Source organism: Tamandua tetradactyla, chromosome 7, assembly GCF_023851605.1.
Source record: "Tamandua tetradactyla isolate mTamTet1 chromosome 7, mTamTet1.pri, whole genome shotgun sequence".
Lineage (NCBI taxonomy): Eukaryota > Metazoa > Chordata > Mammalia > Pilosa > Myrmecophagidae > Tamandua > Tamandua tetradactyla.
In genome coordinates this window covers 31130348-31154449 of record NC_135333.1, presented here as the reverse complement: position 1 = coordinate 31154449, position 24102 = coordinate 31130348, and the positions used below count along the sequence as shown (strand labels likewise).

The window sequence follows — 24102 nt, the reverse complement described above, 5'->3', positions numbered from 1 at the left end:
AAGTTTCATGGAATTTTGCCTCAACAGACTGTGAAAGGTCACATACTTCTTCAAAGCACACTAGACTTCTCTACTGTACCTATCCAACAGGTAGTATTGGTGTTCTATCTTCCATCAGCTGGTGTTTTATCTGCACAGGCAATCAGTTACCCAGTTCATTTTGAACATTTACTGACTTTCTAGTGTTTATCAGGCACTGTACTAGGGGCCTTATATACACTTCTAAATTTTCCTAATGCATCTGTACTTTCTTAAAATGATGTCACTGGAGACCTTACAGGTTAAGAAACTTTACCAAGGTCACAGAGCCATTTTAAATGGTAGGGCAGGGAAGTGAACCAGCCTTGTCTGACTCCCAAATCTGCATTTTTTCATTTTAGCAAAACACCAGTCACATCTTATACTTACTTGGTCATTCTTCACAATGCCAAACAGATGGTGAGCCCTTAATTCCTGCCTACTTTCTTAACAGCTCAGAAGCCACGATTTGAAACGTCCCTCATTATGCCATCCATACAAAACGAGGTTTCACCCCAAGCAATTTTTTTGTGGACAGATTCGCAAAGTAGAGATTACTCTGATATCCCTGTCCACCACTGAGCGAATACTTTGTTTCCTTTCCCGACACCAGGAAGGGACTGCGGCTACACATCCCTGCCCACCCCTCTGACGACCTGATCTTCCCGGGCACCCCGCTTTCCGTACTCAAGCCGTCCCCGACCCTCCCCTGGACAGTTCAGGAAAAGTTCAGGAATAGGACCACAGTACGTCTCGGGGGAGGGATCTCCTCACAGGCAGGAACAGGAGGAAGGGTGAAGGGATCCAGCAGCGAAGCCGCGCGGGGACTGCGCCAGCCAGGACCGCGGTCCGCATTTGGCGCCCCAAGTTCCACTTGGCAGAGCCGAGGGGAAGTGAATTCGGCGGGAGCCCGGAGGGCGGGAGGCCAGGTCTACGCCGCCAGGGAACAAGAACGGCTGTGGGGGGCGGTGGGCGGCTCCACTCTCCGGCACCTCCCGCACGTCCTGGCGACCCGCAGGTGGGCGGGCTCGGCGCCCTCCCTCGATCCTCCTCCTCCCCTCCGCGGCCAGGCCGGCCGGGCCCGCCGTGGCCCTGGACACTGCTTGGCCCGGGCGCTCGGCCCCTCAGCGCCCGCCGCCGCTCGGGCCTACCTTACTGGTGAGGTCCAGCTCCGGTTCGCCGTTGAGAGCCTCGCCGTCTTCGCTGCAGTCCGAGTCAAGGTCGCCGTGGAGCCGGGAGGCAGCCGCCGCGGCCCTGGCCGCCCCCGGGGAGCTAGGCTCGGGGGCGAACATAGAGGCCGGGACCGGCGACTCCATCGCGGAGCGACTACGCTCCGCCGCCATCTTTAATAACTTGGGCTAATTCGTAGCCGGCTTCCCTCCCTCCCACGGCTCATTTGCCTAATACATGCGTGGCTCCGCCCATGCTTCATCTGAATAATTTATGCTAAACTTCTCGAACTACGTAGAGGGTCGCTCGTATCTTTAGTTAAGAAACAATCGACCAGGCCTCTCAACTACCAGTAGCTGAAATGCTGTGAAGCACCTAATGAATAATTAAAGAGGACCCAAACCCAACAACAAATGTCCAGACGTCACGCGCCCTTTATTCCGACTTGGAAGAAGGCAGTATCAAGTCCACTCTACCTGCCTAGAGTCTTCCCGCCAATGGGAGCAAAGGAATGTAAGACTGACACAGCAGCCATCCAATGAGGAGAGAAATATATGCAACGTATGCCTCACCACTCCTTCACGCTCCTAGTTTCCAGAGGCGGTGCAGTGCTTGCAAATGTTGCAAAACAGACGGTGCGGAGAACCTGCCAATGATGGACGGGGGCAAGATCCAATCTAATCATCGAATAGGTCCCGCGCTTTGGGCCGCGGCTTACGGAGATAGTAAATTGCCGAAAGAGCCTCCTACTCCACTCAATGACTGAAGGCGGTCGCTGGAAGATTGATGTCCTATATGCTTCAATCTCCAGCCAATTTTAATAGACGGATCGATGCCATCTATTCCGAGAGATGTAATACTATAGAAGCCAGTGAGGCAATTAAATGCTGATCTTAGGTAGACTTCTCCATTCACTGCCTCTGCGGAGAGAGCAATTACACGAACAAAAAAGAGGTAACCAGCTAAAACAGAAGCCAAAAGCACCCCACCATATTTGTGGAGAAGAGTTAAACGAGATCTAGGGTCCGCTAAGATAGTTTCCTAAGGATGATTCCTTTGGCGTGTCATCCATCACTCGTGAAAAGCCCCAATCCAAAACCGCACTAGCACCAGTTTTAGTGTCTTGAATTCCTACTTCAAAAGTCTGAAAAGTCTACGACTTCTCTGCTTGGTGAAATTAGAGATCAGGCAAGGTTTAGACAGCAAGAGCAGCAATTTGAGAAGGTAACATACACAAGGAGAGTCTGATTCGAACCATAGGACTTAGCAAGAAACAGGGTTCAAAATAACCTCTAGTTTCAAAGATCTACCTGGGATGAAAGAGACAAAGTCTTCTTGCTTCAGTTTTCAACTGCAGTCAAGTCTTATGCGCCCAAACACCGCTGGGAATCTGGGACAAGAAGCCATCCAACTTCATTGGTCAAGATAATACTTTTTCTGATGCGTTTTTCCCCCCTGGTAAATTAAATAAGTAGCTTTTGTTTTTATTCCTCTATCCAGTCTCATGAAGAAATTAAAATATTAAGACCTTGGTTTGTTTAAAAAAAAAAAAAAAGCCAAATAAGGAAGTATTGTATCCTAGAATGGTAACTGATACTTAACCCCTTACCAACTGCCTCTTCCAGAATGAGCTCACAACTAATATAACTAAAAAAAACATAGTCCTTCCTACTCTTGGGCTTTGCCCAGAAGAGATGTTCTCAGAGTAGGTGCTTCTTGAATTGAATGGGGATGTCTAAAATCACATTTTAGAGAGGGAATTCCCTTCCCGCCTCTTTCTGAAGATAAGCTGGGGCCTAGACTCAATACCTGGATCCACTAATTACTGTGTGACCTCCAGGGAGGTTACTTAACCTCTTTGAACTTGTTTCCTCTAAAAAAACTGAAGTCCCTACCTCACAGGATAATTACCAGTAAATGAGTTAATTTAGGTAAAGCACTTGAACAGTGCGTGCTGCATAGCAAGCCCTCAGTAATTAATCTTGCATAAATATAACTAACGCAAAACTGGCTTTCCTTTTTTTAAAAAAAAATTTTAATAATTCAAGAGTTGTCAAGATCGTGGCAGAAGACCTCCCTACCACATGGTAAGCACTCAGGAACATGCTGAGTGTAATGAAAGAGTCGTGTTGAACTAAGATTAAAGAAATGACTGAATTGGTAGTGCTACTTTTTCTTTTATTGGTTTTCCAATTTTCCAAACAAAACTGCAAAAGGAGGGCTGCTAAGACAGACATAATACTTGCTCTGATGTCTTTCACATGCCTAGGAGATAAAGGGAAAGAATTAAATTCATGTGAGACTGCCAACAGTTTACCTTCCTCTGACACAATGCGCTTTGGTAGGCCTTGAAAAAAGGAAGAGAGGAGAGCTCTGTGGCAACCAAAGAGAGGCCGGAGCGAGCCCGAGGGCGAGTAGACCATGGTTTCGGGCATAGTGAACTGAAACACTATCCTAAGAAACTGAAACAGGAGTCTCCATTTCACTTGTGACTCCGGGGGAAGCATGTAACCTCTGCGCTCCCAGCAAAGTGCGGGGCAGTGGAGCCCACATTATTTACCCGATGTACTCAGTAAGGTGCTTTGAAATCACCTGGCGAACGGCTCGGTAGAGAAACATGAAACTGTCACCGCAAGAACAGCTAGCGAAAGCATTTCGGCACGGAGAGGACAAGGGTGGGGAGAGCCAAGAAAGGCAGACGCAGGCGGGGCCACCGACCCGGAACAGGGCCAAGGCCCGGAGGGGCGGGCGAGATCCCCGAGGGACGCCCGTGCCCAGCCGGGATGGAGCAGCGCCAAGGAACCAGGAACCGACCCAACCCGCGGCCCCACTCCAGCGCCGCGCACGGGGATGCATAGAAGGCTCGAGCTACCCGCCCCACAGCCGCTCGCGGCCAGGGCTCAAACACCAGCACCGCTGACGTCAGGCGGACGTCAGGCGTGACGGCGCGACTGGGCGGTGGCCGGGACGACGCAGGAGGGCGTTTCCGGAGCACGCGACGGGCAAGGCGCGGACGTCGGGTTCAGGTGCGCGCTCCCGCACGCCAGCACGCGCGGCCCAGGAGGCGGCCGGCCGCGGTGGTGTTGGCGGGCGTCCGGCGTTGTCTCCCAACCTGTCCCGACGGTGCTGGGGGCCGGTCGGGGGTGGGGAAGCGGCGGGAGGACGCCTCGGCTGGCACTCACGTGACAGTCAGGGAGCTGGGGTGGGGACGGCGAGCCGAGTGGGCCCGTCCCCGCGCGCTCGGGTCCCTGTGGGCGAGGTGGATTGACCGGCCCCACCCCGCAGCGCGGGACCTTCCCTCGGGCAGGGGCCGGATCTTCCGCGCCACTTCCCCAGCCAGTCTGGCCCTGCGAGACCACACGACCGACGCCGGAGCTGACTGGAGTTTTCTCCTCCGCAGGGCCGCGGCGAGGGGACGAGAGTCCCCGTTTTCGAGGGAGCTTTGCCCGTCTGGGTCCGCGCCCTGCGGGGTCCCACCGCATTCAAGGGGATGGAGTGCCGCCTCCGAGGTTACAGCACGGCCCGCGATCCCACGCTGGCCAGCCCTCGCTAGCTGCTCGGATTGTGCGTCTTATCCACCACCTAGGCCTTGTGTCCTGAGTGAGTGGCGTGTGGTTGGAAAGAAATGGAAGAAAAGGAGCGATGTGAGCAGTTCGGTTTGGTCCTCTCGTGTTAAGGCTTGCTTGGCATTTGCTGAAAGGAAAAATACAGCAAGAAAATCGTGTTTTTTGGAGGGGGGTGGGAGGGGAGGGGAGGAAAAGGACATACGATCTTAGATTTTCTATGTGTTTTTTTTTTTAATTCTGCACTTTGGCAGTGGTAGCAAAATATACTAATCCAGAAGTTATTTTGTCTGTTGAGAAGAAGGAAGAGGTGGATTTTTTTCCTTTTGATTACAACCTTTTCTCTCAGTGACAAAGCATAAATCATGGACAACATAGAGTAAGGTGGATCTCAGGAACCTTGGAAAAGACTGATTACATTCTTCCTCAGGAGGGAAGGGTGGGGTGCTTTTTAGCCCTCTCTGGAACCTAAAACGAAAAACATGAGTTGCGTGCCATGGAAAGGAGACAAGGCCAAATCTGAATCATTGGAACTGCCCCAGGCAACACCCCCCCAGATCTACCATGAGAAACAGCGCAGAGAGCTTTGTGCTCTTCATGCCCTCAATAACGTCTTCCAGGACAGCAATGCCTTCACCCGAGAAACGCTGCAAGAGATTTTCCAGAGGTAGGGGACCCTTACCTTTGGCGTGTTTATATTTAATTGGGGTTGGGAGTGTCTCAGCTACATATACCTTCAAGCGAACGGGAATTATTAGCTATATGCTATTAGCAGCTCATACGGATGCAGGGCTGGGAAAGAAAATCACTACCATTTATTGAGCACTTACTAAGTGCTAGGCAGCATGCTAGTGCCTCAGTTTATTATCTTATAAGATCCTCTTAACAATTCTGTGGAATGCGTGTTATACATGTTGTTTTCCATTTTACAGATTAAAAACAGGGTGCTGAAAGATTAAGTAATTTGCCAAAACTTACGTAAGAGCCAGTGTTGAATTCAGGTTTGTAGCTGTGTTGTTCACCACTGTACTGTAATGCCTCTCAAGCTCTGCCCCCAAAGAGTTTACACTCTGTAAGGGGGACAAGATATGTACATAGTCATCTGTTTTCGAAGGTGGAATGTGGTGTATATATCACTAGAAAGGCATATACACACAGTGGCCAGCTTCTCTGTGAAGCCATATTCTGGCCTTGGTACTTTTCAAACTCAACAGGCATTATACTGTCTCTGTTTTGCTGATATTGAAGCATGTAGAAAGGTCAGGTAAATTATTCAAGTAACAAAGCTATTTGAAGCTGACTTCAGATGCCCTCCTCTTTCTATTCCATCCTAAATGGACTTTCTAATCCACTTGAAAGCCAAATACCATCCCACAGGTTGGCAGAAGTTTGGCTTTTTTTCTCTGCTTTGAGTTTCTAAAATTCTTTTACCAAAGGATTTGAAAATTAGTTCTGTAGTTTCTAGATGGACACAGGCAGTGTGTCTGCAGTCTGTAGGACCTTTGACCTGTCTGATCAGTCACTTCAGCTAGAGAGGGGTGGGCCTGCTTAGTTTCCACTGCAGAGAAAGTGAAAAAGTTCTCCCAACAAGTGACCCTTTTCTGACTCTCTTCACTCTGAGATAAAATTATTGCCCCACAAGGACATGAATTACAACTGGAAGCAACCTGTTTTGGATGATATGTGACGCATAGGTGTGGACTATTTACCGAAAAGAAACAGGCCTTTCTTAAAAGAATGTTAATTCCAGTGTGCTGACAATATTTTAATGAGGGTAACTGTTTTCCAATGCCACCCATATCCATCATGATGCATTGGCAGGGCAAATGTGTCATTTGCGTCATGGTCATTATTTGGTAGCAAGTGTAGTGAACACTTCAGGAAATGGGGGTCTCAGAGGTGAGATCATTTGTCCCAGGTCACCAAGTCATATAACTGAAAGGAGTAGAAAGGAGGACCCATTCCACTGGATTACTTCCTTGTAGGCCAAGCATTGATAGTTCTACTCTTAATTGGATATTTGCAGGTTATTTCCTAATCAAACATTAAAGAGAAGGACAGAACTCAAAATGAGTACCTAAATGTTCTGGTGATTTGGACTATATAAATATGTACTTTGTTATATGTAATACTCTTAGAATAACCTGATCAATGACGGAACTAGGGTTCAAGGTAAGTGATTTGCCCAGTTTGCCTCACTAATAAGTAGATACAGGAGTCAGGATTCTGTATATCCAGTCGTACTCGGGTAGACAAGTTTTTCACGTGTGTAAATTTAGGCCACTGATCCGACAAGGGGAGTAACTCCAGCGACCATCACCAACACTTTTGCACACTTAGTCTGCAGAGCACTGTATTGAGTGCTTTCTTTGCCTTGACTCAGTCCTCACAGTTATCTCAGGAGGTGGATTTTATTTCCCACTTGAGGAAATGATGGCACAGAGAGTTCACAGGGCTAGGCTTTGTGACTCCAGGGCCTAACGGCTCTGCTGCTGCTGGGGTATTTGGAAAGGTCATCAGAGCTATTGGACTATCATCAGTAACTGTTCACTCTGCTATTAAGTTAGGCCTGTGGCTGAAGATCTGGGCTGTGAACATAAAGCGTTAGTGGATAAAGGCAGGAGTCTTTCATACGTTTTCCCTGGATGAAAGAATGCCAAATATTTGCTAAAACGCCCACATGGAACCAGGGTTTTATTCTTGGCTTTTAAAATGCTTTAACAAATTGTTCTGCACTCCTTAATTCCCTGTCTGCACAATATAAAGATCCACCTCAAAGTAAAAGCAAACTACTCCCTCCCCATTCCAGAGGTGGAATTCTATATATTATTTTGTGTGGGAAGATTCTGTATGGATAGGTACGAACAAAAAATGAAGTTTGAAAGGGGGAAAAAGCAAAGGGAGAAGAGGTGAGGGAGAGAAGATGGAATTTTTTAAACAAACATTCCTAGTTGCCTGCAATATGCCAGGCACTGCTAAGGCACTATCGAAATAAAAAAACAAAACTGAACAGAACTTTGTCCCTGAGGATAGATTTAAGTGAAGTTAGAGCCATGGAATTCAGAGCAATTTAAAAACAAAAAGATGCTCTCTTTGTATCTTAATGAAGAGAAATGCTGGCAGTTTTAACTAGATACTTTTAAATTCCCAGGTCTCAAGTTCCATGCTTTTATGAAGATGTAGCTAATGAATGGTAGAAATGGGAGAAAAACTTTCATTAGCACCATTTGTTGAAAGGAAGTTCATCCTAGCAGTTGAATTTTGGCCAGATGAAAGAGGAGTCATACAAAAGCAGGGTGGAGTTTCAATATAGTGTAGATATGAGATGACTCATTTTGGGGATAGAAATGAATAGGACCGTAGAAAATAATGAGCTAATGACTGGGCAACAACAAGCGTTAGGAAACAGAGGAGTCAGAGGTGCTCAAAGGCTCTGACTAGGGTTTCAAGATAGTGGCAGCATCTGCAGTGACAACAAAAGGAGGTCATTGGTTTGAACAGGATCAGTTTTCAACATGTGCAATTGGAGTAAAAATCAGAGAAATTGGGCAGGTGTCACCAGTGTGTTTTTATTGATATGAATATTTGATCTCATACATTTTATCATTTATTTGTCTATCCTTTGAAAAAGAAGGGGACTTGTAAGTCAAGTGATGCAGTAGCAGCTTTGGTTAGATTGTTTTGAAAATCCTAAGGCCTCAAATATTTTCGGTAGACTCGTGACAATTTTCCAGTGATCAAAAGTTCTTTCAGCCAGATATGTATTCCTCTCTCAAATATAATAGCTATTAAAATCTAGCTAGAAGAAGACTAGCTTGGTATGAGAAGAAAATCTAAAATTGGAAGGGACAAAGAAGCTATGGATATAGAACAATCAGCATTCTCTACCACAGAAGGGAAGTCCTCCAGCTCCCCTCATTAACAGTTCCCCAAGCAAGGGAGATTGGACCAAATTTAAATTTATGATGGATTATAAAAGGCAAAAAGGGGTTTAGAGTGATAGCATCCAAAGATTTGTCTGAAGGCCAGACAGAACACGTGTTAGTAGTAGAAGTAGCCAAGTTCTTAGAAAGGGCTCCTGTGTGCCTAGCCCCATGAGTCATGCTTTGTGTATATTAATTCATTTAAGCATTTAAAAACCCATAAGGTAGAATGCTCACCTTTCATGCGGGAGACTTGGGTTCGATTCCCAGACCATGCACCCCAAAAGAAAAAAAAACCCATCAGGAAGTTCTGAGCCTTATTTTCTGTCACATCTCTTCAGACCAATAAAAAGGAAATTAATAATTTGAAGGGAAATTAATTGAGAAACTGTCTCTGTCTCCCTTTTCATTAAAATCCAAAATTGTCAAAATAACCAGACACGGTGGTAACCATGAGAGAGGGCCAGACTTATTTGAGGGCATAGATGTTAGTGGAGACCAGAAGAGAGCCCATCTTTTCTCTTTTAGATATCCAAATCTCACAGTTCTAACCTCTGGCAGTGATGACAAAGATGAGAGGCTGGCGAACAGCCAAGGATTTCTATGGAAATCATTAAGGCAGTCCTGAACAGGTGTTTGCAAAGGAGCCTGAAAAAAACCTTCCACTGGAATCAGAACTAGATTTGATGGACTTAAGTGGGACCAGGTGTTGAAATATCCAAGCGACATCTCAGTAGTATAATTTAGGCTTAGTGGTTGAATCCAAGCTCTGTGTGGATTCATACAAACCTGAGCTGTGTATGACTGTGCAAATTACCATAATCCCTCTGCCCCTGAGCTTATTTAAAATAGAGGGTTAAAATCTGTTTCAGGATCATAATAAAGTGGACACTTGGCACTCGATAAGTGTTTAAGTAAAAGCAAATACTTATGTGGTGAGAGTGGGTGCTCCAAATGGAGCACACACACACTCAAATCACCCCTCTTCTCCAAATGAGATGGAAGCTATTCTCAGCTTTTCCTGTATTGATCACAAAATGCTATGGTTTGGCCAACACATGTTTTTTAAGTTACCAATGTCTGGCTGTGAGGGGTACAGAGTAGTAAGAGCCTGCCCTTTGCTTAGAGGATTTGCTCTTTGATTGGACATAAATAAAATAACTGCATTCGTCAGTGGTCCTATATAATAGCAGTCATTCTTTTTTACAGATGAGGTCATAGGCATAGAGTTTAAATTTCATAATTAGTAGTGATGGTGCTTGAATATGAACACAGGTCTCTGTGGTTCTCCAAATCATCTTTTTCGGTTACACAGAGGAGCCAGGAAAGCCATGGAAGAGAAAGGACATGAGGTTGAGTTTGAAGAAGCTGTAGGATTTGGCTTGGAAGAGGAAATAGCATAAAATAATAGAGGCCAAAATAATCCTCGTGCCTGGATTACACTAAAAAAATGAGGAAACAGAGGATCAACTCATCGGGCAGCTGACTGTTTTTAGTTCACATATGAAGAAGTGAAGTGATGCCTTGATGTTTTGGGAAGATGAATTGTAGCAGGAACTTACAGGACAAATTGGTGGAAGGAGGGTTTTGGAAGTAAGGAGATTGATTTTGGAGCCTGTTTCAAAAATCCAGGTGTGAAGTGAGAGTCTTCTAGTTAGGAGAGAGGTAATGGGAAAAGACAGGAAAGGATTAGAATTAAAAATGGAAGATAGAAGGCCAGGAAAGTGAAATCCTTGGAACACTAATCCTGCAAGATGTACCTCAAAAAATGTGTGGCTGTGTGGTCAAATGTTTGGGAACCAAAGCATATTATACCCCTTCTTCTGAAGACTCAAAGTGAATATTAGCATATTGGAGCTCCAAGAAATCCTGCAGGAAACCTGTTTACTTAGTTGATTCATTCAGCTATTATACTGACTGCCTTCTGGGGCCCCTCTATTTTTTTATTTTTTTCAATTTTATTTATTAAACATACCAACATACAAACACAAACATTTTTACCATATGATCATTCCATGCTACATATATAATCAGTAACTCACAATATCATCACATAATTATATATTCATCATCATGATCATTTCTTAGAACATTTGCATCAATTCAGAAGAAATAAAAAGAAAACAAAAAAAATTCATATATACCATACCCCTTACCCCTCCCTTTCATTGATCACTAGCATTTCAGTCTACTAAATTTATTATAACATTTGTTCCTCTTATTATTTATTTTTAATCCATATGTTTTAATCGTCTGTGGATAAGGAGCATTAGACACAAGATTTTCACAATCACACAGTTACATTGCAAAAGCTATATCATACAATCATCTTCAAGAAACATGGCTACTGGAACACAGCTCTACATTTTCAGGCAGTTCCCTCCAGCCTCTCCACTATATCTTAACTAAAAAGGTGGTATCTGTATTATGCATAGGAATAATCTCCAGGATAACCTCTGGACTCTGTTTGGAATCTCTTAGCCATTGACACTTTATTTTGTCTCATTTTGCTTTTCCCCCTTTTGGTCGAGAAGGTTTTCTCAATCCCTTGATGCTGAGTCTCAGCTCATTCTAGGATTTCTGTCCCACGTTGCCAAGAAGGTCCACACCCCTTGGAGTCATGTCCCATGTAGAGAGGGGAAGGGCAGTGAGTTTACTTGTGTTGGCTGAGAGAGGTAAGGCCCTCTAATATCTCCAGGAACACATTTGGGGAGGCACTGCTCTAAGGTTTGAGTTTGGTGGGGTGTCAGATGGTAAAAGAGGTAGAAGATTCAGCATCTCCCTTTTTTGTAGCCTTCATGTACATATAGGTCAAAGATTTTGAAATTAATGAGAAGTCATTGAAAAATTTTTACAGGAAAAAAATTTGCTATCTCTTGAGTCAGGCTTTTTTTCATATGCTTTCTCATTTAAAAGAACCCACTGAAGACCTTTGTGTTATTAAGCCACTTTTTAGGCCCAGACCTTAGGAACTCAGGCAGTGCTCCCAGCCTTTTTTATCAACCCACCACCACCACCCATTCTAATTCGTGGGTCCTCACCATAAGACAGCAAGCACGAGTTTGGTTTCAAACAAACCTGAGTTTGAATCACTGTTGTATCGTGTGTACAGAAGGTGATCATGGGCAAGTCATTGAACATCATCAGACTTCAGTTTTTTCTCTGAAATGGAAATAATAAATCATACCTTCGTAGATTTATTGTGAGGATTAAATGAGATGTATGAAAACATTAGTCATAGTGTTTGGCATAGAGGTTTTCAGTACATGACAGCAATTATTACCAGTAAAATAATAATATCATTATTATTTTATAATAATTTTATTATCATAATAATAATATAGTTATTATAATTAATATAATTATATTATTAATTGATTAATGATATAATTATTATAATAAAATTATAGTAATTTTATTAATTAATTATCTGAGGACAGTTTAGTGTCCTCAGATCTCCCTTCTGGGTAACTCTGGAGACAAGACATAAGCCCTTTTCATTTTAAGGGTTTACTACTAATATTTACAAGAAAAGCAATAGGATAATAAAAATAAACATGGGGGAAAAAATAAATGAACAAACATGGGGAACATTTCAACATTTGAGACCCAAATAATAAGGAGCAGATCAACTGAAGATTTAGGGGAAGAGCATTCCAGATAGCAAGAATGACTAGTAAGTGCAAAGACCCTCAGTAAGAATGAGATTTATGTTCAAGGGATAGAGAGGTCAGTGTGATAAATGGTAACAAGGTGAGGTCAGCATATCCTAAGTCCTGTAAGTTGGGAAGGCACAGGTGCTTTGGGAACCATTGGAAGGCTTTAAGCAATGTTAGGAGCATGTTCTGTGTTTAAAGTTTAAAAAAAAAACTTTATAAAGTTTCTTAAGTTTTCAGAGTTGAATCCTTAGCTTACCAAATTGTCATTTTCCTCTGGACAGGGCATTTAGTAACCTCTTGGGCCTCTGCCCTCTTCTTTTGTTCCTGAAGCACTCTTCACATCTTTCTTCCCTTCATAGGAAGGTAGATGACATTTTGACCCTTCCTTCAAATTAGCCTTACCTCAGATCGTAGCTTAACATACCTCAGGAAACAAAATAATAGGATTGGGAAGGCCTTAGATGTGGACTTTATCTTAAGAGGAAGGAGGAGCTAGTAAAACTTACAAGAAAAATGGCTTAAACTGGGTGGGCAAACCAAGAGAGCAGTTAAGTTTCATCTAACAAAAAAATTTTTTCAGTTGATATTTTTTCATGTGTTTTAAATGTTTTTAAGAAAATATTCAAGTATTGTACAGACACATGCATGTGTATATTTGCAGTACCTTTGTGTGGGTCAGGAATTCAAGCTTAACAAAGCCCTCACTACTTTTTAATGGCCCCTACATCTGTCCCAATTCCTACATTTATATTACCTGCCTCGGCCCCTTTGAGCATGAATGAGTAATGATCACCAAGTGTGCAAGCCTTAATAGAAAGCACTTAAACAGCAAACAGCATAAGTAATGATAATTACTATCCATGCAGATTGTTTTTTTTTCCTAAAAAAAAAAAAAAGGCATCAAGGCAGGAAGATCAGCAGTGCAGCAAAAACAATTGCAGAAATGGGTCAACTGAGGATTTCATAAATGAGACCCCTCCATGGAACATGCTTGTGTCCTTTTACTTCATTTTGGACATGCTTTCCTTTCTAAATGGCAGGTAGATACCCACCCACCCCCAAATGAAGTGTTCTGCATCAAAACAGAGACAACCCCTAGGCAGCAGGAGCCTGGCTACAGTATTTTGGTTGAAACTCATTAAATTGCCCTTGAACGAGAGAGACAAGCAGTGGTAAGTGTTTTTCTGTCCCTGGTAGTACAGGGCCAGCAAACGTTAGGCAAACTAGCAAGTCTCAGGCCTCCTGTTCACATTTGTAGGTTGTCTCCAAATACCATGGTGACACCCCACAAGAAGAGCATGCTGGGAAATGGGAACTACGACGTGAACGTCATCATGGCAGCACTTCAGACCAAAGGCTATGAGGCTGTTTGGTGGGACAAGCGCAGGTAATCTGCCTAGACTTGACTTGATGGAAAAGAGCATGATTGTGGTGAAAGCCTTTAGTACTGGAACTCATGGCCTGAGTGGGAAGTGAGTGTGGTATTACAGCCAGGGAACCTTGGGAAATTGGCTGCCTCAGAGCCTGACACCCTTTCTCTTCTGCAGGGATGTCAGTGTCATTGCTCTCACTAATGTCATGGGCTTCATCATGAATCTGCCCTCCAGCCTGTGCTGGGGTCCATTGAAGTTGCCTCTAAAAAGGCAGCACTGGATCTGCGTTCGAGAGGTGGGAGGTGCCTACTACAACCTTGATTCCAAACTGAAGGTGCCAGAGTGGATTGGAGGCGAGAGCGAGCTCAGGTAGTCTCGGCCTGTAGTGGCTAATGTGCTGGGATATGGTATGCTGGGGAAGTTGAGCTCATCTTTAGTTATTTAACAAAGGAGAAGCACTAATGAAATTTCTATCTCCTTGGATGTTGTCTCTCTGCCTTGTTTAGATCTAAGGGTCTGACTTGGAAGACTTTAATTCCCTTTGGTAGGGAAATTCCACATCTGAAATACTGGCCATCTGACCTGGTAGGACCTGCATAGGCAACTGCAACAATACAGTCACCAGTTGAGAAAAAGGAAGACATTAATATTCAAGCCAGAGAGGGCTCAATTTCCCTGTGACCAAATAAGAAACTTTTACACAATTATAAGTTCCGTACTTTGAAGTACATTGGGCTCTGTCCCTCACAGAACCAGCTACTGTTGGCAGAAATATGAGGAGCAAAAATAGGAACATGTAGGTTACTACTAGTGTTTTCAAGGCAGCAAGGGTATAATGAGGTTTCTGGTGAACATATGGCCCTGAGACTGGAATTTGCATTTCACTGGCATTTCATTTTCTCTTCCCTTTACCCTTTATTCCATAGGAAATTTCTAAAACATCATTTGCGAGGAAAGAACTGTGAACTCCTGCTGGTGGTACCAGAAGAGGTGGAGGCCCACCAGAGTTGGAGGGCTGATGTGTGATGCAGTTCTACCCAACTTCCCTCTCACCTCACCCCTTCAATCCTGTAATGTGCTGTGGCCTATACAGTGGGTCTGCCCTTACCACTGCCCCAAACATCTCGTCAGGTTCCCTCCACAGATTTGACAGTGCAATAGGACAGACATGGGAACTATTACAATAACCAGTGGGTTTTGTTTTGGTTTTGTGGGAAAGGAAGGTAGGAGCTCGGTGTGCTTAGAATAAGCAATAGAAGAAAGGAGAAAGAAAAGTAGGTCTTAGCCTATTTTCCCCTTTCTATGAGGACTTGACACAAATTCAGCTGGAGTTAATCAGTCACTGTTGCTCCAGACTCACCTGGAGATGCTGTCTCCATTTGCCCTTTTCTGTCAAATCAATGGGTCTGAAGACAAAACACACAAAGCCCATGTGACTGACTTGAAGGACCCAGAGCATACAAGTCACTCAGGAAACCATCTCCAAAGCCCCAACAGTGGTACAGCATGTCTCTAACCCTCATTGCCACCCACCCCCCTCATTTTAAGGGCCATCCTTGGAGTTTATAATGCAAAGTCTCTGTAATATTCTAAGCCAAGTAGTTGAGTCCTGCATATTCTAATGTGACGGGTAAGATAGATACCTAAGAGGACATGGCTAAAGCCAAACTGGGACAGGTATAGGGTGGCTCGTTTTCAACAGCTCTTACTGTTTTGTTCCTACCATTTCACTACATTGATTTAGAAGGCTTGAAACAAAAGGCAAGGCAGAAGGGCAGTTTTCCCAGTTGGCCCACTGGCAAAATCAGAAAAAAATGTCTGCCTTCAATATCAAATTCCATTACGTTGAGACTGAGTTGGGCGAAGAAAGTATTGTGAAGATAAGGTTTTTGCGTTTAAAAGCCCACAAGTTGGATGGTTATATGTATTATGTTATAGGATCTGGGTTTATCATCTTTCTGGAATTTCCTTTACAAATCAACTCAGAGTTGACCACCCCCACCTCTACTAAATAGTCGGCCACTTTTCTCCTGTAATTTTGGGGGGCAGGGAGGAATAGGGGAAATTATGTATCATACCACACTACATGTCACCAAGCTGGCTGTGGTTGCCTCAAGGCCCATGGGTGAGAGGGATGGCCTGGCTAGCCCTTACAAGATGCAGTGGTTTTGGCAGGTCTGAGAGCTGCCCCTCTGGCCAGACTTCTCTCCAGCAGCAAAGCCAGCCCAGGGTTTGTGTGGCAAGCCTGAGCAAGTTTAATGGGATAAAGCTGAGGCTTTCTCCCCACTGTGACTGGAGTGCATGTTTACACCAGCACTTTTTCTGCACATATATCTTCAATCCAACAAGGCCATTTTTTTTTATGCCGAGTAACAGGCCACCAAGTGGCTATCGCATTATACCCTCCTAGCAGCTGGCCTCAATCTCTTCTGCACCATTTTCTACACCAGACCTGCTTGGCACCACAGGGAGCTCCTTACCCCTGCACAATGACATTCCAACCACCACCAGCCAGAAGATACAGCCAACCTTGCTGACCGTCAAAAGCAGGACCTTGGGTCCACTGGCAGTGTCAGCGATAGTAAGCCATTTCTTGGGAAGAAGAAACCCCAATCCATATCTGTTTGGCCTGTACAAATGGCACTTCAAAGGAGTTCCCATGGACTTGGAATCCATGAGCCAATGGGATATGCAAAGACACTTAAATGTTTCAGGGCTGGTTTCTCTGTTCATATCCAATTCTGGTGCTTCGAAACAGGGACCCATGCCAGTACCCAAGGGCAAAAAGCCCCACCTTTAAGTAAGGGAGCAGGCCTGACCCTGATACCCAATAAGGGGCAACCCTAGGCTTTGTTTTCCTGGCTTTTATTCCTTTTTTTTGTTGGCCTTGTGCTGGGTTTGTTTACAAAAGATGTATTTTGTTTAACCAAATATTAAAAATGGAAAACTCCATACATAAATCAACTTACTTGTCTGCCTGAATTCTTTTTGTAAAGAAAAAAAACTTCAGTATGTTAGGTCTTCAAAAACTCACCACCATGAATCTTTTATAGGTATATTGTGGTTTGATCAAACCTCTCATCAGAAAAATCCAGACTAGATATTTAAAGCAACAGTTGACTCAAAAGCAGCACCCAGGATGTTTTTGAGTTTACAAAAAAATTAGACTTAACAGTTTGAAGAACCCATCTGCTAAGTATAAGATGTCTACACCAGCACTGCCTGGTGGCCGTTTTTTCCCTAGTTAATAAAGGGAAGATCATACATCTTAATAGAAGGTCTTGATTAACCCAGAATCTGGACTATATAGCAGGGCTCTGCAGTTGAACTGTATGGAATTGAATCTAGATCCAGCCCTTACTGTTAACCTTTCTGTGGCTATTTCCTCATCTGTAAAAGGTGAAGTACAGCATGGCAGCAATAACTGAGTAGTCCACATAAGATGCTGAGTATGGTACCTGGCACAGTGTTCAATATTGATTATGTTAGACTGCAGAATTCAAAGACAGAGCTACAGTGGATTCTCGGCAATTATCAACCAAAAAAGGGCACAAAAAGTCCTATTTGCAACTCTTCCCCACCAAGACAAAAAACCAGTACTCTGTCATCTCTACAAATACTTTATAACTTACCATTGTAGACTATACAAATATAGATCCAACCCTTTGTGTTAAACTGGGGGATCAGAAAGTGATTGCCTGAATTCAGGGTAAAGATTATTAATGATATTAAGGGATTCTTGGCCAAAAATGAATTTTCCTCAGAAATTTTACTTTTGAAAACAACTAACTTGTCCCTCAGGGGTCAATCAGTGTAGAATGGTAATGCTGGCCTGGGTGAGAAGAAATGTAAGGAAAAGGACTTGTCTGCCATTCTAAAATGCTCTATGGACAAAAAATATATTTAAAAAAAGGAGGCAGGGGTGCAAGAGTAGTTCGGTGGTAGGATTCTCTCCTGCTATGCAGGTGAGACCCATTTTGATTCCTGGTCCATGCACTTCCCAATAACAGAACAAACAAGCAAACAATGAAAGAAAAAAACTCAACAAATGCTACTGTAATAATGGGATACTCACATGGAAAAAAAGAATGAAATGTGACCCCTGCCATACAGCATACAAAACAAAACAAAATTACAAGATGTTCTACAGGCCCAAAGTGGCAATAGCTGGTCTAAGCAATCTTGAGGTATGTGTTGCAAGTACATGGATGACACTTAGAGTTGGAATCATTTTTAATATTTAAATACAAAAAGTGAGCACTGACTATTTTTTTAAACACAAAGGTCTAACAGCCAAAATGCACAGAGGAAATGAGCTTCTGCTCTGTCCTCCAGTCTAACCTGTGGTCAAGCCTACTGCCAGCCTTCCCTCCTCCTCCTCAACATACCTAAGGATTGTGAATGGCTTTTTCAAACTACACCTATAATGCATTTTGTCTGTTTCATAAACTGTGTGTATATCCTTCCCCAACATCTCCAGCCAAAAAACAAAAGACAGTCATTAATGATCAGGGATTCCTTACTCCACTGGCATCAGTTCCTCTTTCACAATGGGATAGCCAGGGATCTTCTGCTTAGAAGCAATTTAGTGAAAGGGGTGGGGTGGCCAGAGTTGGAGTAACCACCTTGCATGGCTGCACTCTGGTATCAGAGCAATTAAGTCAGGACAGTGTGAAGGGCACAGTTGCAAGTTGGAAGTCTCTGAGAAAGTAGGAAGCCTTCTCACTAGATTTAGATAGATCAGTGTGCCACAGTTAAAAAAAAAATCCAAATAATCAGCAGTTCAAACACTTGAATTTCAAATTTCTCCCACCAAGGCGTTCTAATAGAGAAGTAACAATCTAGATCTTTCCAGGAAGTGAAGGTAGAGCCCCTGGCATTCCTCCTGACAGCCCTGTGTTGGGCCCTAGAAGTATCTGTAAAAAAAAAAAAGAAGGGAATTAAGGCATTGTACAGGCCTAGGGATCTTATTTACATTATACCGGACTCCCTGACAGACAAGGTCTATAAAACGATGCTTAGAGCAGAGTCAGGTTTCTAGAAAAGCATGGATACAATCATTACCCACATGTTAACTGCTGATCTCTGGTGCCAGAGAGATAAACAACTTTCAACACCACTACTGGCAAAAAAGCCCCAGTTTCTGGGCTCACCTGCCGCTGCTGCAACTGCTGCTGCTGCTCCATTTGCAACTTCTCAGTCTCAAAAACAACAGGAAGAACCAGGATCATAAAGGAAGTGGTCCCAATCCACAAGGCTGCCCTGGAAAACCTGCAGAGGAAGGGTGAGCATGGTGGAGAGACACAAAAACAGCTTCCCCAAGGATAAACCAGTAATCAAACCATCCACACCCTTCACTAACCAATGTTTTCGAAAAGTGCATTCTATCCACCCGTTGCACAACACTCCTGCCAGAAACAGGAGGCGCAGTTTCAACAGCTGTATATTTAGTGACAGCAGTTTAACACTCCTCAGTTCTTTCACTTACAACACTGCTTATACATTAATCATCTTAGATTATCTGAAATGGTCCTGGACAAGAACGCTGCCAGGTAAAGCATCTTCACTTTACAGAAAAGGAAACCGAGTCCAAGGTCACTCAATGCTCTCGGTGGCAGGCTGCCCTGAACCCAGTTCTGCTGCTTTCGAAGTCCGTTCTTTTAACAGCACTACAGACAAACCATGCACAACCCAATGTGTTTGCCCTTGTCCCTTACCTGTACATTTTTTGAGCCACAAAGAGGGAGAGATCAAATGTGGCTCCAGCCGCGGACCGGACCCTCTCCGGGAACATCTCCGTCAGACCCCACAGTCTCTCCGATAGGGTCTCATCTAGCTGTGGTGGAGGAGGCGGGGGTCTTGGCCGAAGCAGCGGCACGCACCCACCCACCCGGTCCGCTGCGGCTCGGTGAGAGGCCGAGAGATCCTACACCAAGGCAGCCCGGGGGCTCGGTGGGGTTCCATATCCCGCCTCTCGGAGATGCCGCCTCCGCGACTTGCCTTAACCCGGATTCTGCAGCACGCGGAGCCCACATCCCCGGGCGCGTCAGCAACCCGCCCATATCTTCGTTCCTCGCCTAGCAGCCCCCCGGGACCCTGGTACCTCCTCGTCGTCATCCTCTTCCAGCTCCTCTTCAGTTTTCTCGGCGTCGCCCTTTGGGAGTAATTCGTCAGGGGAGAGCGGCGCTCCAGGGCCAGCGGCAGGGGTGGCAGCAGCCATGGCTGTAGGGGACACCGGAAACGGAAGAGAGGAGAGGAGCGCAGAGCAAGAATGGATAGAACTGCCCTTCCGGGAACCGAGAGGCCGGAAGGGATTGGGGAGAGAGCGGCACCTTCCGGCTTGGAAGTCTTCGAACTCCTGCTAGCCGATTTTGCTGGTGCCTGGTGCCTGAAGGGACTTCCACCATCTTAACCCGTGGTTTAGACTTCAGTGAACACTTGTGCCCACCTGGGAAGCTTGTTGCAATACAGATTCCTGGATACCTTCTCCCCCAGTAATTTTGTTCAGTGAGATGAGGGTGAGCATTTTAACACACTGAGATCACACCTAGTTTGAGAAACACTGATCATTTCATTTTCCTAAGGGGTGTTATTTGGTAGGACTAAGAATGTTGTTTCCTTTTCCTAAGGGGTGTTATTTGGTAGGACTAAGAATGTTGTTTCCGTCAGCTGGGAAAACATGAAGTAAACAATCCCAATGTACTAAAACAAAGGTAAGAGCTAACATTTATTATCTACTTAAGTACCAGGCATACTCTAAGTGTGAATGTGTCTGTATATACATACACTCATTTAACCCTCAACCCATTTTACAGGTGAAATTCAGGCACAGTACAGGATTGCTGCAAGCATTTCTGGAAGATAGATTTCTAGAAGTGGGTTTCCTGCACATTTAAATTGTTGCTAGATATTAGCTAATAGTCCTCAAAAGAATTATCATGTATAATTTCACAACAGTAAATGAAAAGTGTCCTTTCCCTACACCCTCACCAGCATTAGATATTATCTATAATAATTTTTTGCCTATATGATAAAAATACTTCTCTGTATAATAGTCCCACTATCATTAATTATACAGGAATGTGATATACACCTACAGCCAACTGACCATGGAATCAGAATTTCAAGATTAGAGAGTCCAAATCCTTATCTGATGCATGATGACAGGACAATAAGTTACTGTTCTCTGCTCACATACTTCAGAGGTAAAGAAGGGGTTCACACTACTTCCTGATACAGTTCTTTTCAATTTTGGGATGAGGTACATATGACTACAAAATTTTCATGTCTTGAAATCATACCTACTGTATGATTCCATTTATATAAAGTTTAAAAACAGGCAAAACCAATCTATGATGAGAAGTCAGGATGGTGATTACCTCTGATGAAGAGGAAGGGGGTAATATATGAGAAGGGTCAAGAGAATGGCTTCTGGGTGCTGGTAAAGTTGTTTTGTTTTTTTTTGTCTTTTTTGTTTTTGGCATAGGCAGGCACTGGGAATCACACCCGGGTCTCCAGCATGGCAGGCAAGAACTCTCCCTGCTGAGCCACTGTGGGCCCCCCAGTTCTGTTTTTTTTAACCTGGGTGGTGTTATTTGGGTATGTTCACTTTAGATAATTCATCAAGCTGTGCACTTATGAATTATGCTCTAGTTTGCATGTTTGTTTTTTTACGTAGCCAAGCTATACGGAAATGCAAGGGCAGCATTTTTAGTTCTTTTGTTTTTTGCTTTCTCGTTTTTTTTAAGGTGCGTGATCTGAGAATCTAATCTGGGTCTCCCGCATGGAAGGCAAGCATTCTACCACTGAACCACCGGTGCACCGCAATATATTCTTTAAAGAAATGCTGGAACATCAACAGTTGAAGGTGGAGAGGGCAATCCTCCAACACTTGAAGGTGGAGAAGGTGGAAAGTATAGACATCAGTGACTTCAAGTGAAAAAGTAATTTCACAATGTTAATTGGTAGAAGTTTTAGAAAAATCTTAGCCTATTCATTTTGTGTATGTGCTCAAGAGCAATACATTATGTTTAAGGCAAAGAGCTCTTTTGAATAAATATAAAATCGCCAAGGGAAAGCAAAAAATACTGGGAATCATGTTACACCGATTCAAGACATTGGGAGTAATGAAATCAAGAAAAGACAGTGTGAAAACAGAAGATAGAGCCCTGTGAAACCAGACATTTAATGGTCAGAGGCCTCCCACCTTGTGAGGTTCAATGGGGAGCTGCCAGAGAGGGAGGAAGAAAACCTGAGGGTTTCAAGGAGAAATGCTCAGCACAGAGAAAGCATATTGATGGGTCTGATGCCAGGCCAGAAGTGACTACTGAAAGACAAGTGGACAGGCAAGGGGTGCCAGGCAGTGAGTGGGGACTCCCATGCCAGCAATGTGTCTGGATGGTGGAGGGGTGTTTTAGTATCCTGACCTCCTAGCTCCTCCGTCTCCATCCTCTCAAACCCATTATTGTTTGACCTTTCCATTTCCTTTCCTGTCAGAATTGGAAAAACTGGTAATATATTGTTTTTTGGGGGGTGGGGCAGGCACCAGGAATTGAATGCGGGTCTTCGGCATGGCAGGCAAGAAGTCTGCCTGCTGAGCATGGCCTGCCCTAGTGGTTCTTAATTTGTTGTGTGACAGAGGAATGCATCCCTTTGAGACGCTTATAAAAGCTGTAAGCCCCTCCCATAAAAAAGTACACATTAGCCCTGTACTTTGTATATGGACCCCCTGCTAGGACTCAGAATGTAAAGTTTCCTGATTAGTGCTTCTAATCCTAAACTCACTTGCCTCAGGCCCTCTGAACTCTCTACTTCAGCTCTTCAGTGACAGTCCTTCTCTGTTGTAGTGTTTACAAGAGATCACATTAAGTAGTTAGCACAGTTTACTTGGGTGCCCCAAATGTAGGCTGGGTTAGTAAAGGCTTACAGGAGGAAGAATTTTAGCCAGAACTTGAGGGCTATAACTGACTAAAAAGTATGATCTTTTTACCCATGAGAAACGGGTGATTTTTTTTTTTGCTTTTCTCAAGAAACTTTCACTGGTAGGATTATCCTTGCTTGACTTGTGTCATACCCAATCCACCAGCAAACACTGGTATCTAGAATCTAACCACTTCTCTTCTACTGCCATATCGTTGCCCCTCTTCAGTTTGTTCTCCCTGCACAGCAGGCAGGGGGATGCTTTGGAAAACAAGTTGGATCATGGCATTCCTCTGCTGAAACTCCCTAATGGCTTTCCTTATTATTCAAAATAAATACCAAAATTGCTCTTCACTGCAGAACTGTCCCACACACTGCAGGATGTGTAAGTCTCTGGCTCCAGCCACATCAGATGCCAGTGGTGGGAGAGAGGGAGACCCACAATGCCCGCTCCTTCCTGTGTCCCCTCACGAGGATGAAGTGAACAAACATAAAGAATTCATGAGAATTAGATCCAGGTGTCTGCATCCAGGGTGCCCAATAAGTGGTTGCCAATGATACCAGTTTAGGAATAAGTAAATTCTTAATTGCTCCTATTACCTGAATCTGAAGATTTACACCCTGCATATATGTTTCCTTCTCCAATATTTTCTGAATTAAACATTCCATGCTATATCAGAAAGTAAAATCAAGAGCTAGAGTCACAAATTATGCTTTTCTTTCCACCCTGCCCCTCTGCCCCCCAGTAGAGTGCTTTGCTGGCCTGTAAGGGTGGACTGCAAACAGCAGCCTCCACTTAAGACAATCACCTAGCTCCTCCCTTTCACTATGTGAAATCAGATGGACTTACATACCTACCCTGGTTCCAACATCCCTGCTGTATACCCCCAGAAGTTTCTGACCTTCCAGGAGTTTCAGCTTCAGCTGCAAATGGGTATGTTGAATCCCTGCTCAACAGGGATGAGGTGAGGTAGACATGAGGCCAAGTGCAAAGTACTGAACCAGTGCCGGACACATTACAGGCACTTAGAAAGTACTGACCACAGTAGCCATCCCTTGTCTAGAACCCTGGACTGCATGTCCCCATCCTCAAAACCCTTCCCCTAGACTTAGGGAGCTGGAGTCCCTCTTGGTTAGTTCCTTCTCCAGCCAAAGGAGTCCAGCTCACACTGACTGAGGCACTAATTCCCACTCAAGGAATACAGCCCTATACTCAAATCACTCAGTCAAGGAATACAGCCCTACACTCAATCACTCAGTCACTGCCAGGTAGGTCACTCTTCAGAGGAGGGCAAAGGAATCTGGGCAGAGAGGGACTGTTTCTGTTCCAAGACAGCCTCTGTCCTGGCCCAGAAGCTGGAATGTACTGAGAATATGGGACAACATCCCCCACAACCTCAAAGTTTTGTCACTGGATGGGCCAGCAGAAGCCTAAACACCTGACTCCATTTGCTTCTTCAAGAACTGACGCTTCTTT

General features: G+C 44.3%; 3 protein-coding genes and 1 long non-coding RNA gene across 7 annotated transcripts in view; 2 read left to right on the top strand and 2 right to left on the bottom strand.

Annotated features, from left to right (window-relative positions):
* Positions 1-2306, bottom strand: part of GTPBP1 (GTP binding protein 1) — a 33107-nt gene extending 30801 nt beyond the window's left edge. The window contains exon 1 of one of the 2 annotated variants that reach the window (XM_077168832.1): positions 1170-2306. In XM_077168832.1, the coding sequence (XP_077024947.1) occupies positions 1170-1361 (192 nt within the window). In that variant the 5' untranslated portion in view covers positions 1362-2306. The remainder of the gene's footprint in view (positions 1-1169) is intronic. The other variant, XM_077168835.1, reaches the window with a different exon arrangement.
* Positions 2307-4149: 1843 nt separating this feature from the next.
* On the top strand, positions 4150-16670 carry JOSD1 (Josephin domain containing 1). Of its 3 annotated transcripts, none has more exons than XM_077168845.1 (5): positions 4150-4214; positions 4589-5418; positions 13592-13720; positions 13881-14075; positions 14633-16670. In XM_077168845.1, the coding sequence occupies exons 2-5, from the start codon at positions 5234-5236 to the stop codon at positions 14730-14732; spliced, it is 609 nt and encodes a 202-aa protein (XP_077024960.1). In that variant the 5' UTR covers positions 4150-4214; positions 4589-5233; the 3' UTR covers positions 14733-16670. The 3 variants fall into 3 exon arrangements, with proteins under 3 accessions (XP_077024960.1, XP_077024961.1, XP_077024962.1); XM_077168846.1 differs by lacking the exon at positions 4150-4214 and adding an exon at positions 4260-4311; XM_077168847.1 differs by lacking the exon at positions 4150-4214 and adding an exon at positions 13374-13505 and having other exon boundaries at positions 5307-5418.
* Positions 16671-17921: 1251 nt separating this feature from the next.
* TOMM22 (translocase of outer mitochondrial membrane 22) lies at positions 17922-20067 on the bottom strand. The gene is made up of 4 exons (XM_077168854.1): positions 19810-20067; positions 19424-19542; positions 18860-18977; positions 17922-18622 (listed from the first exon to the last, which is right to left on the bottom strand). The coding sequence occupies exons 1-4, from the start codon at positions 19924-19926 to the stop codon at positions 18548-18550; spliced, it is 429 nt and encodes a 142-aa protein (XP_077024969.1). The 5' UTR covers positions 19927-20067; the 3' UTR covers positions 17922-18547.
* On the top strand, positions 19908-22544 carry LOC143690992 (uncharacterized). The gene is made up of 4 exons (XR_013179306.1): positions 19908-20224; positions 20336-20419; positions 20785-20911; positions 21455-22544. It is a non-coding gene; the product is annotated as an uncharacterized LOC143690992 (long non-coding RNA).
* Positions 22545-24102: the final 1558 nt, after the last annotated feature.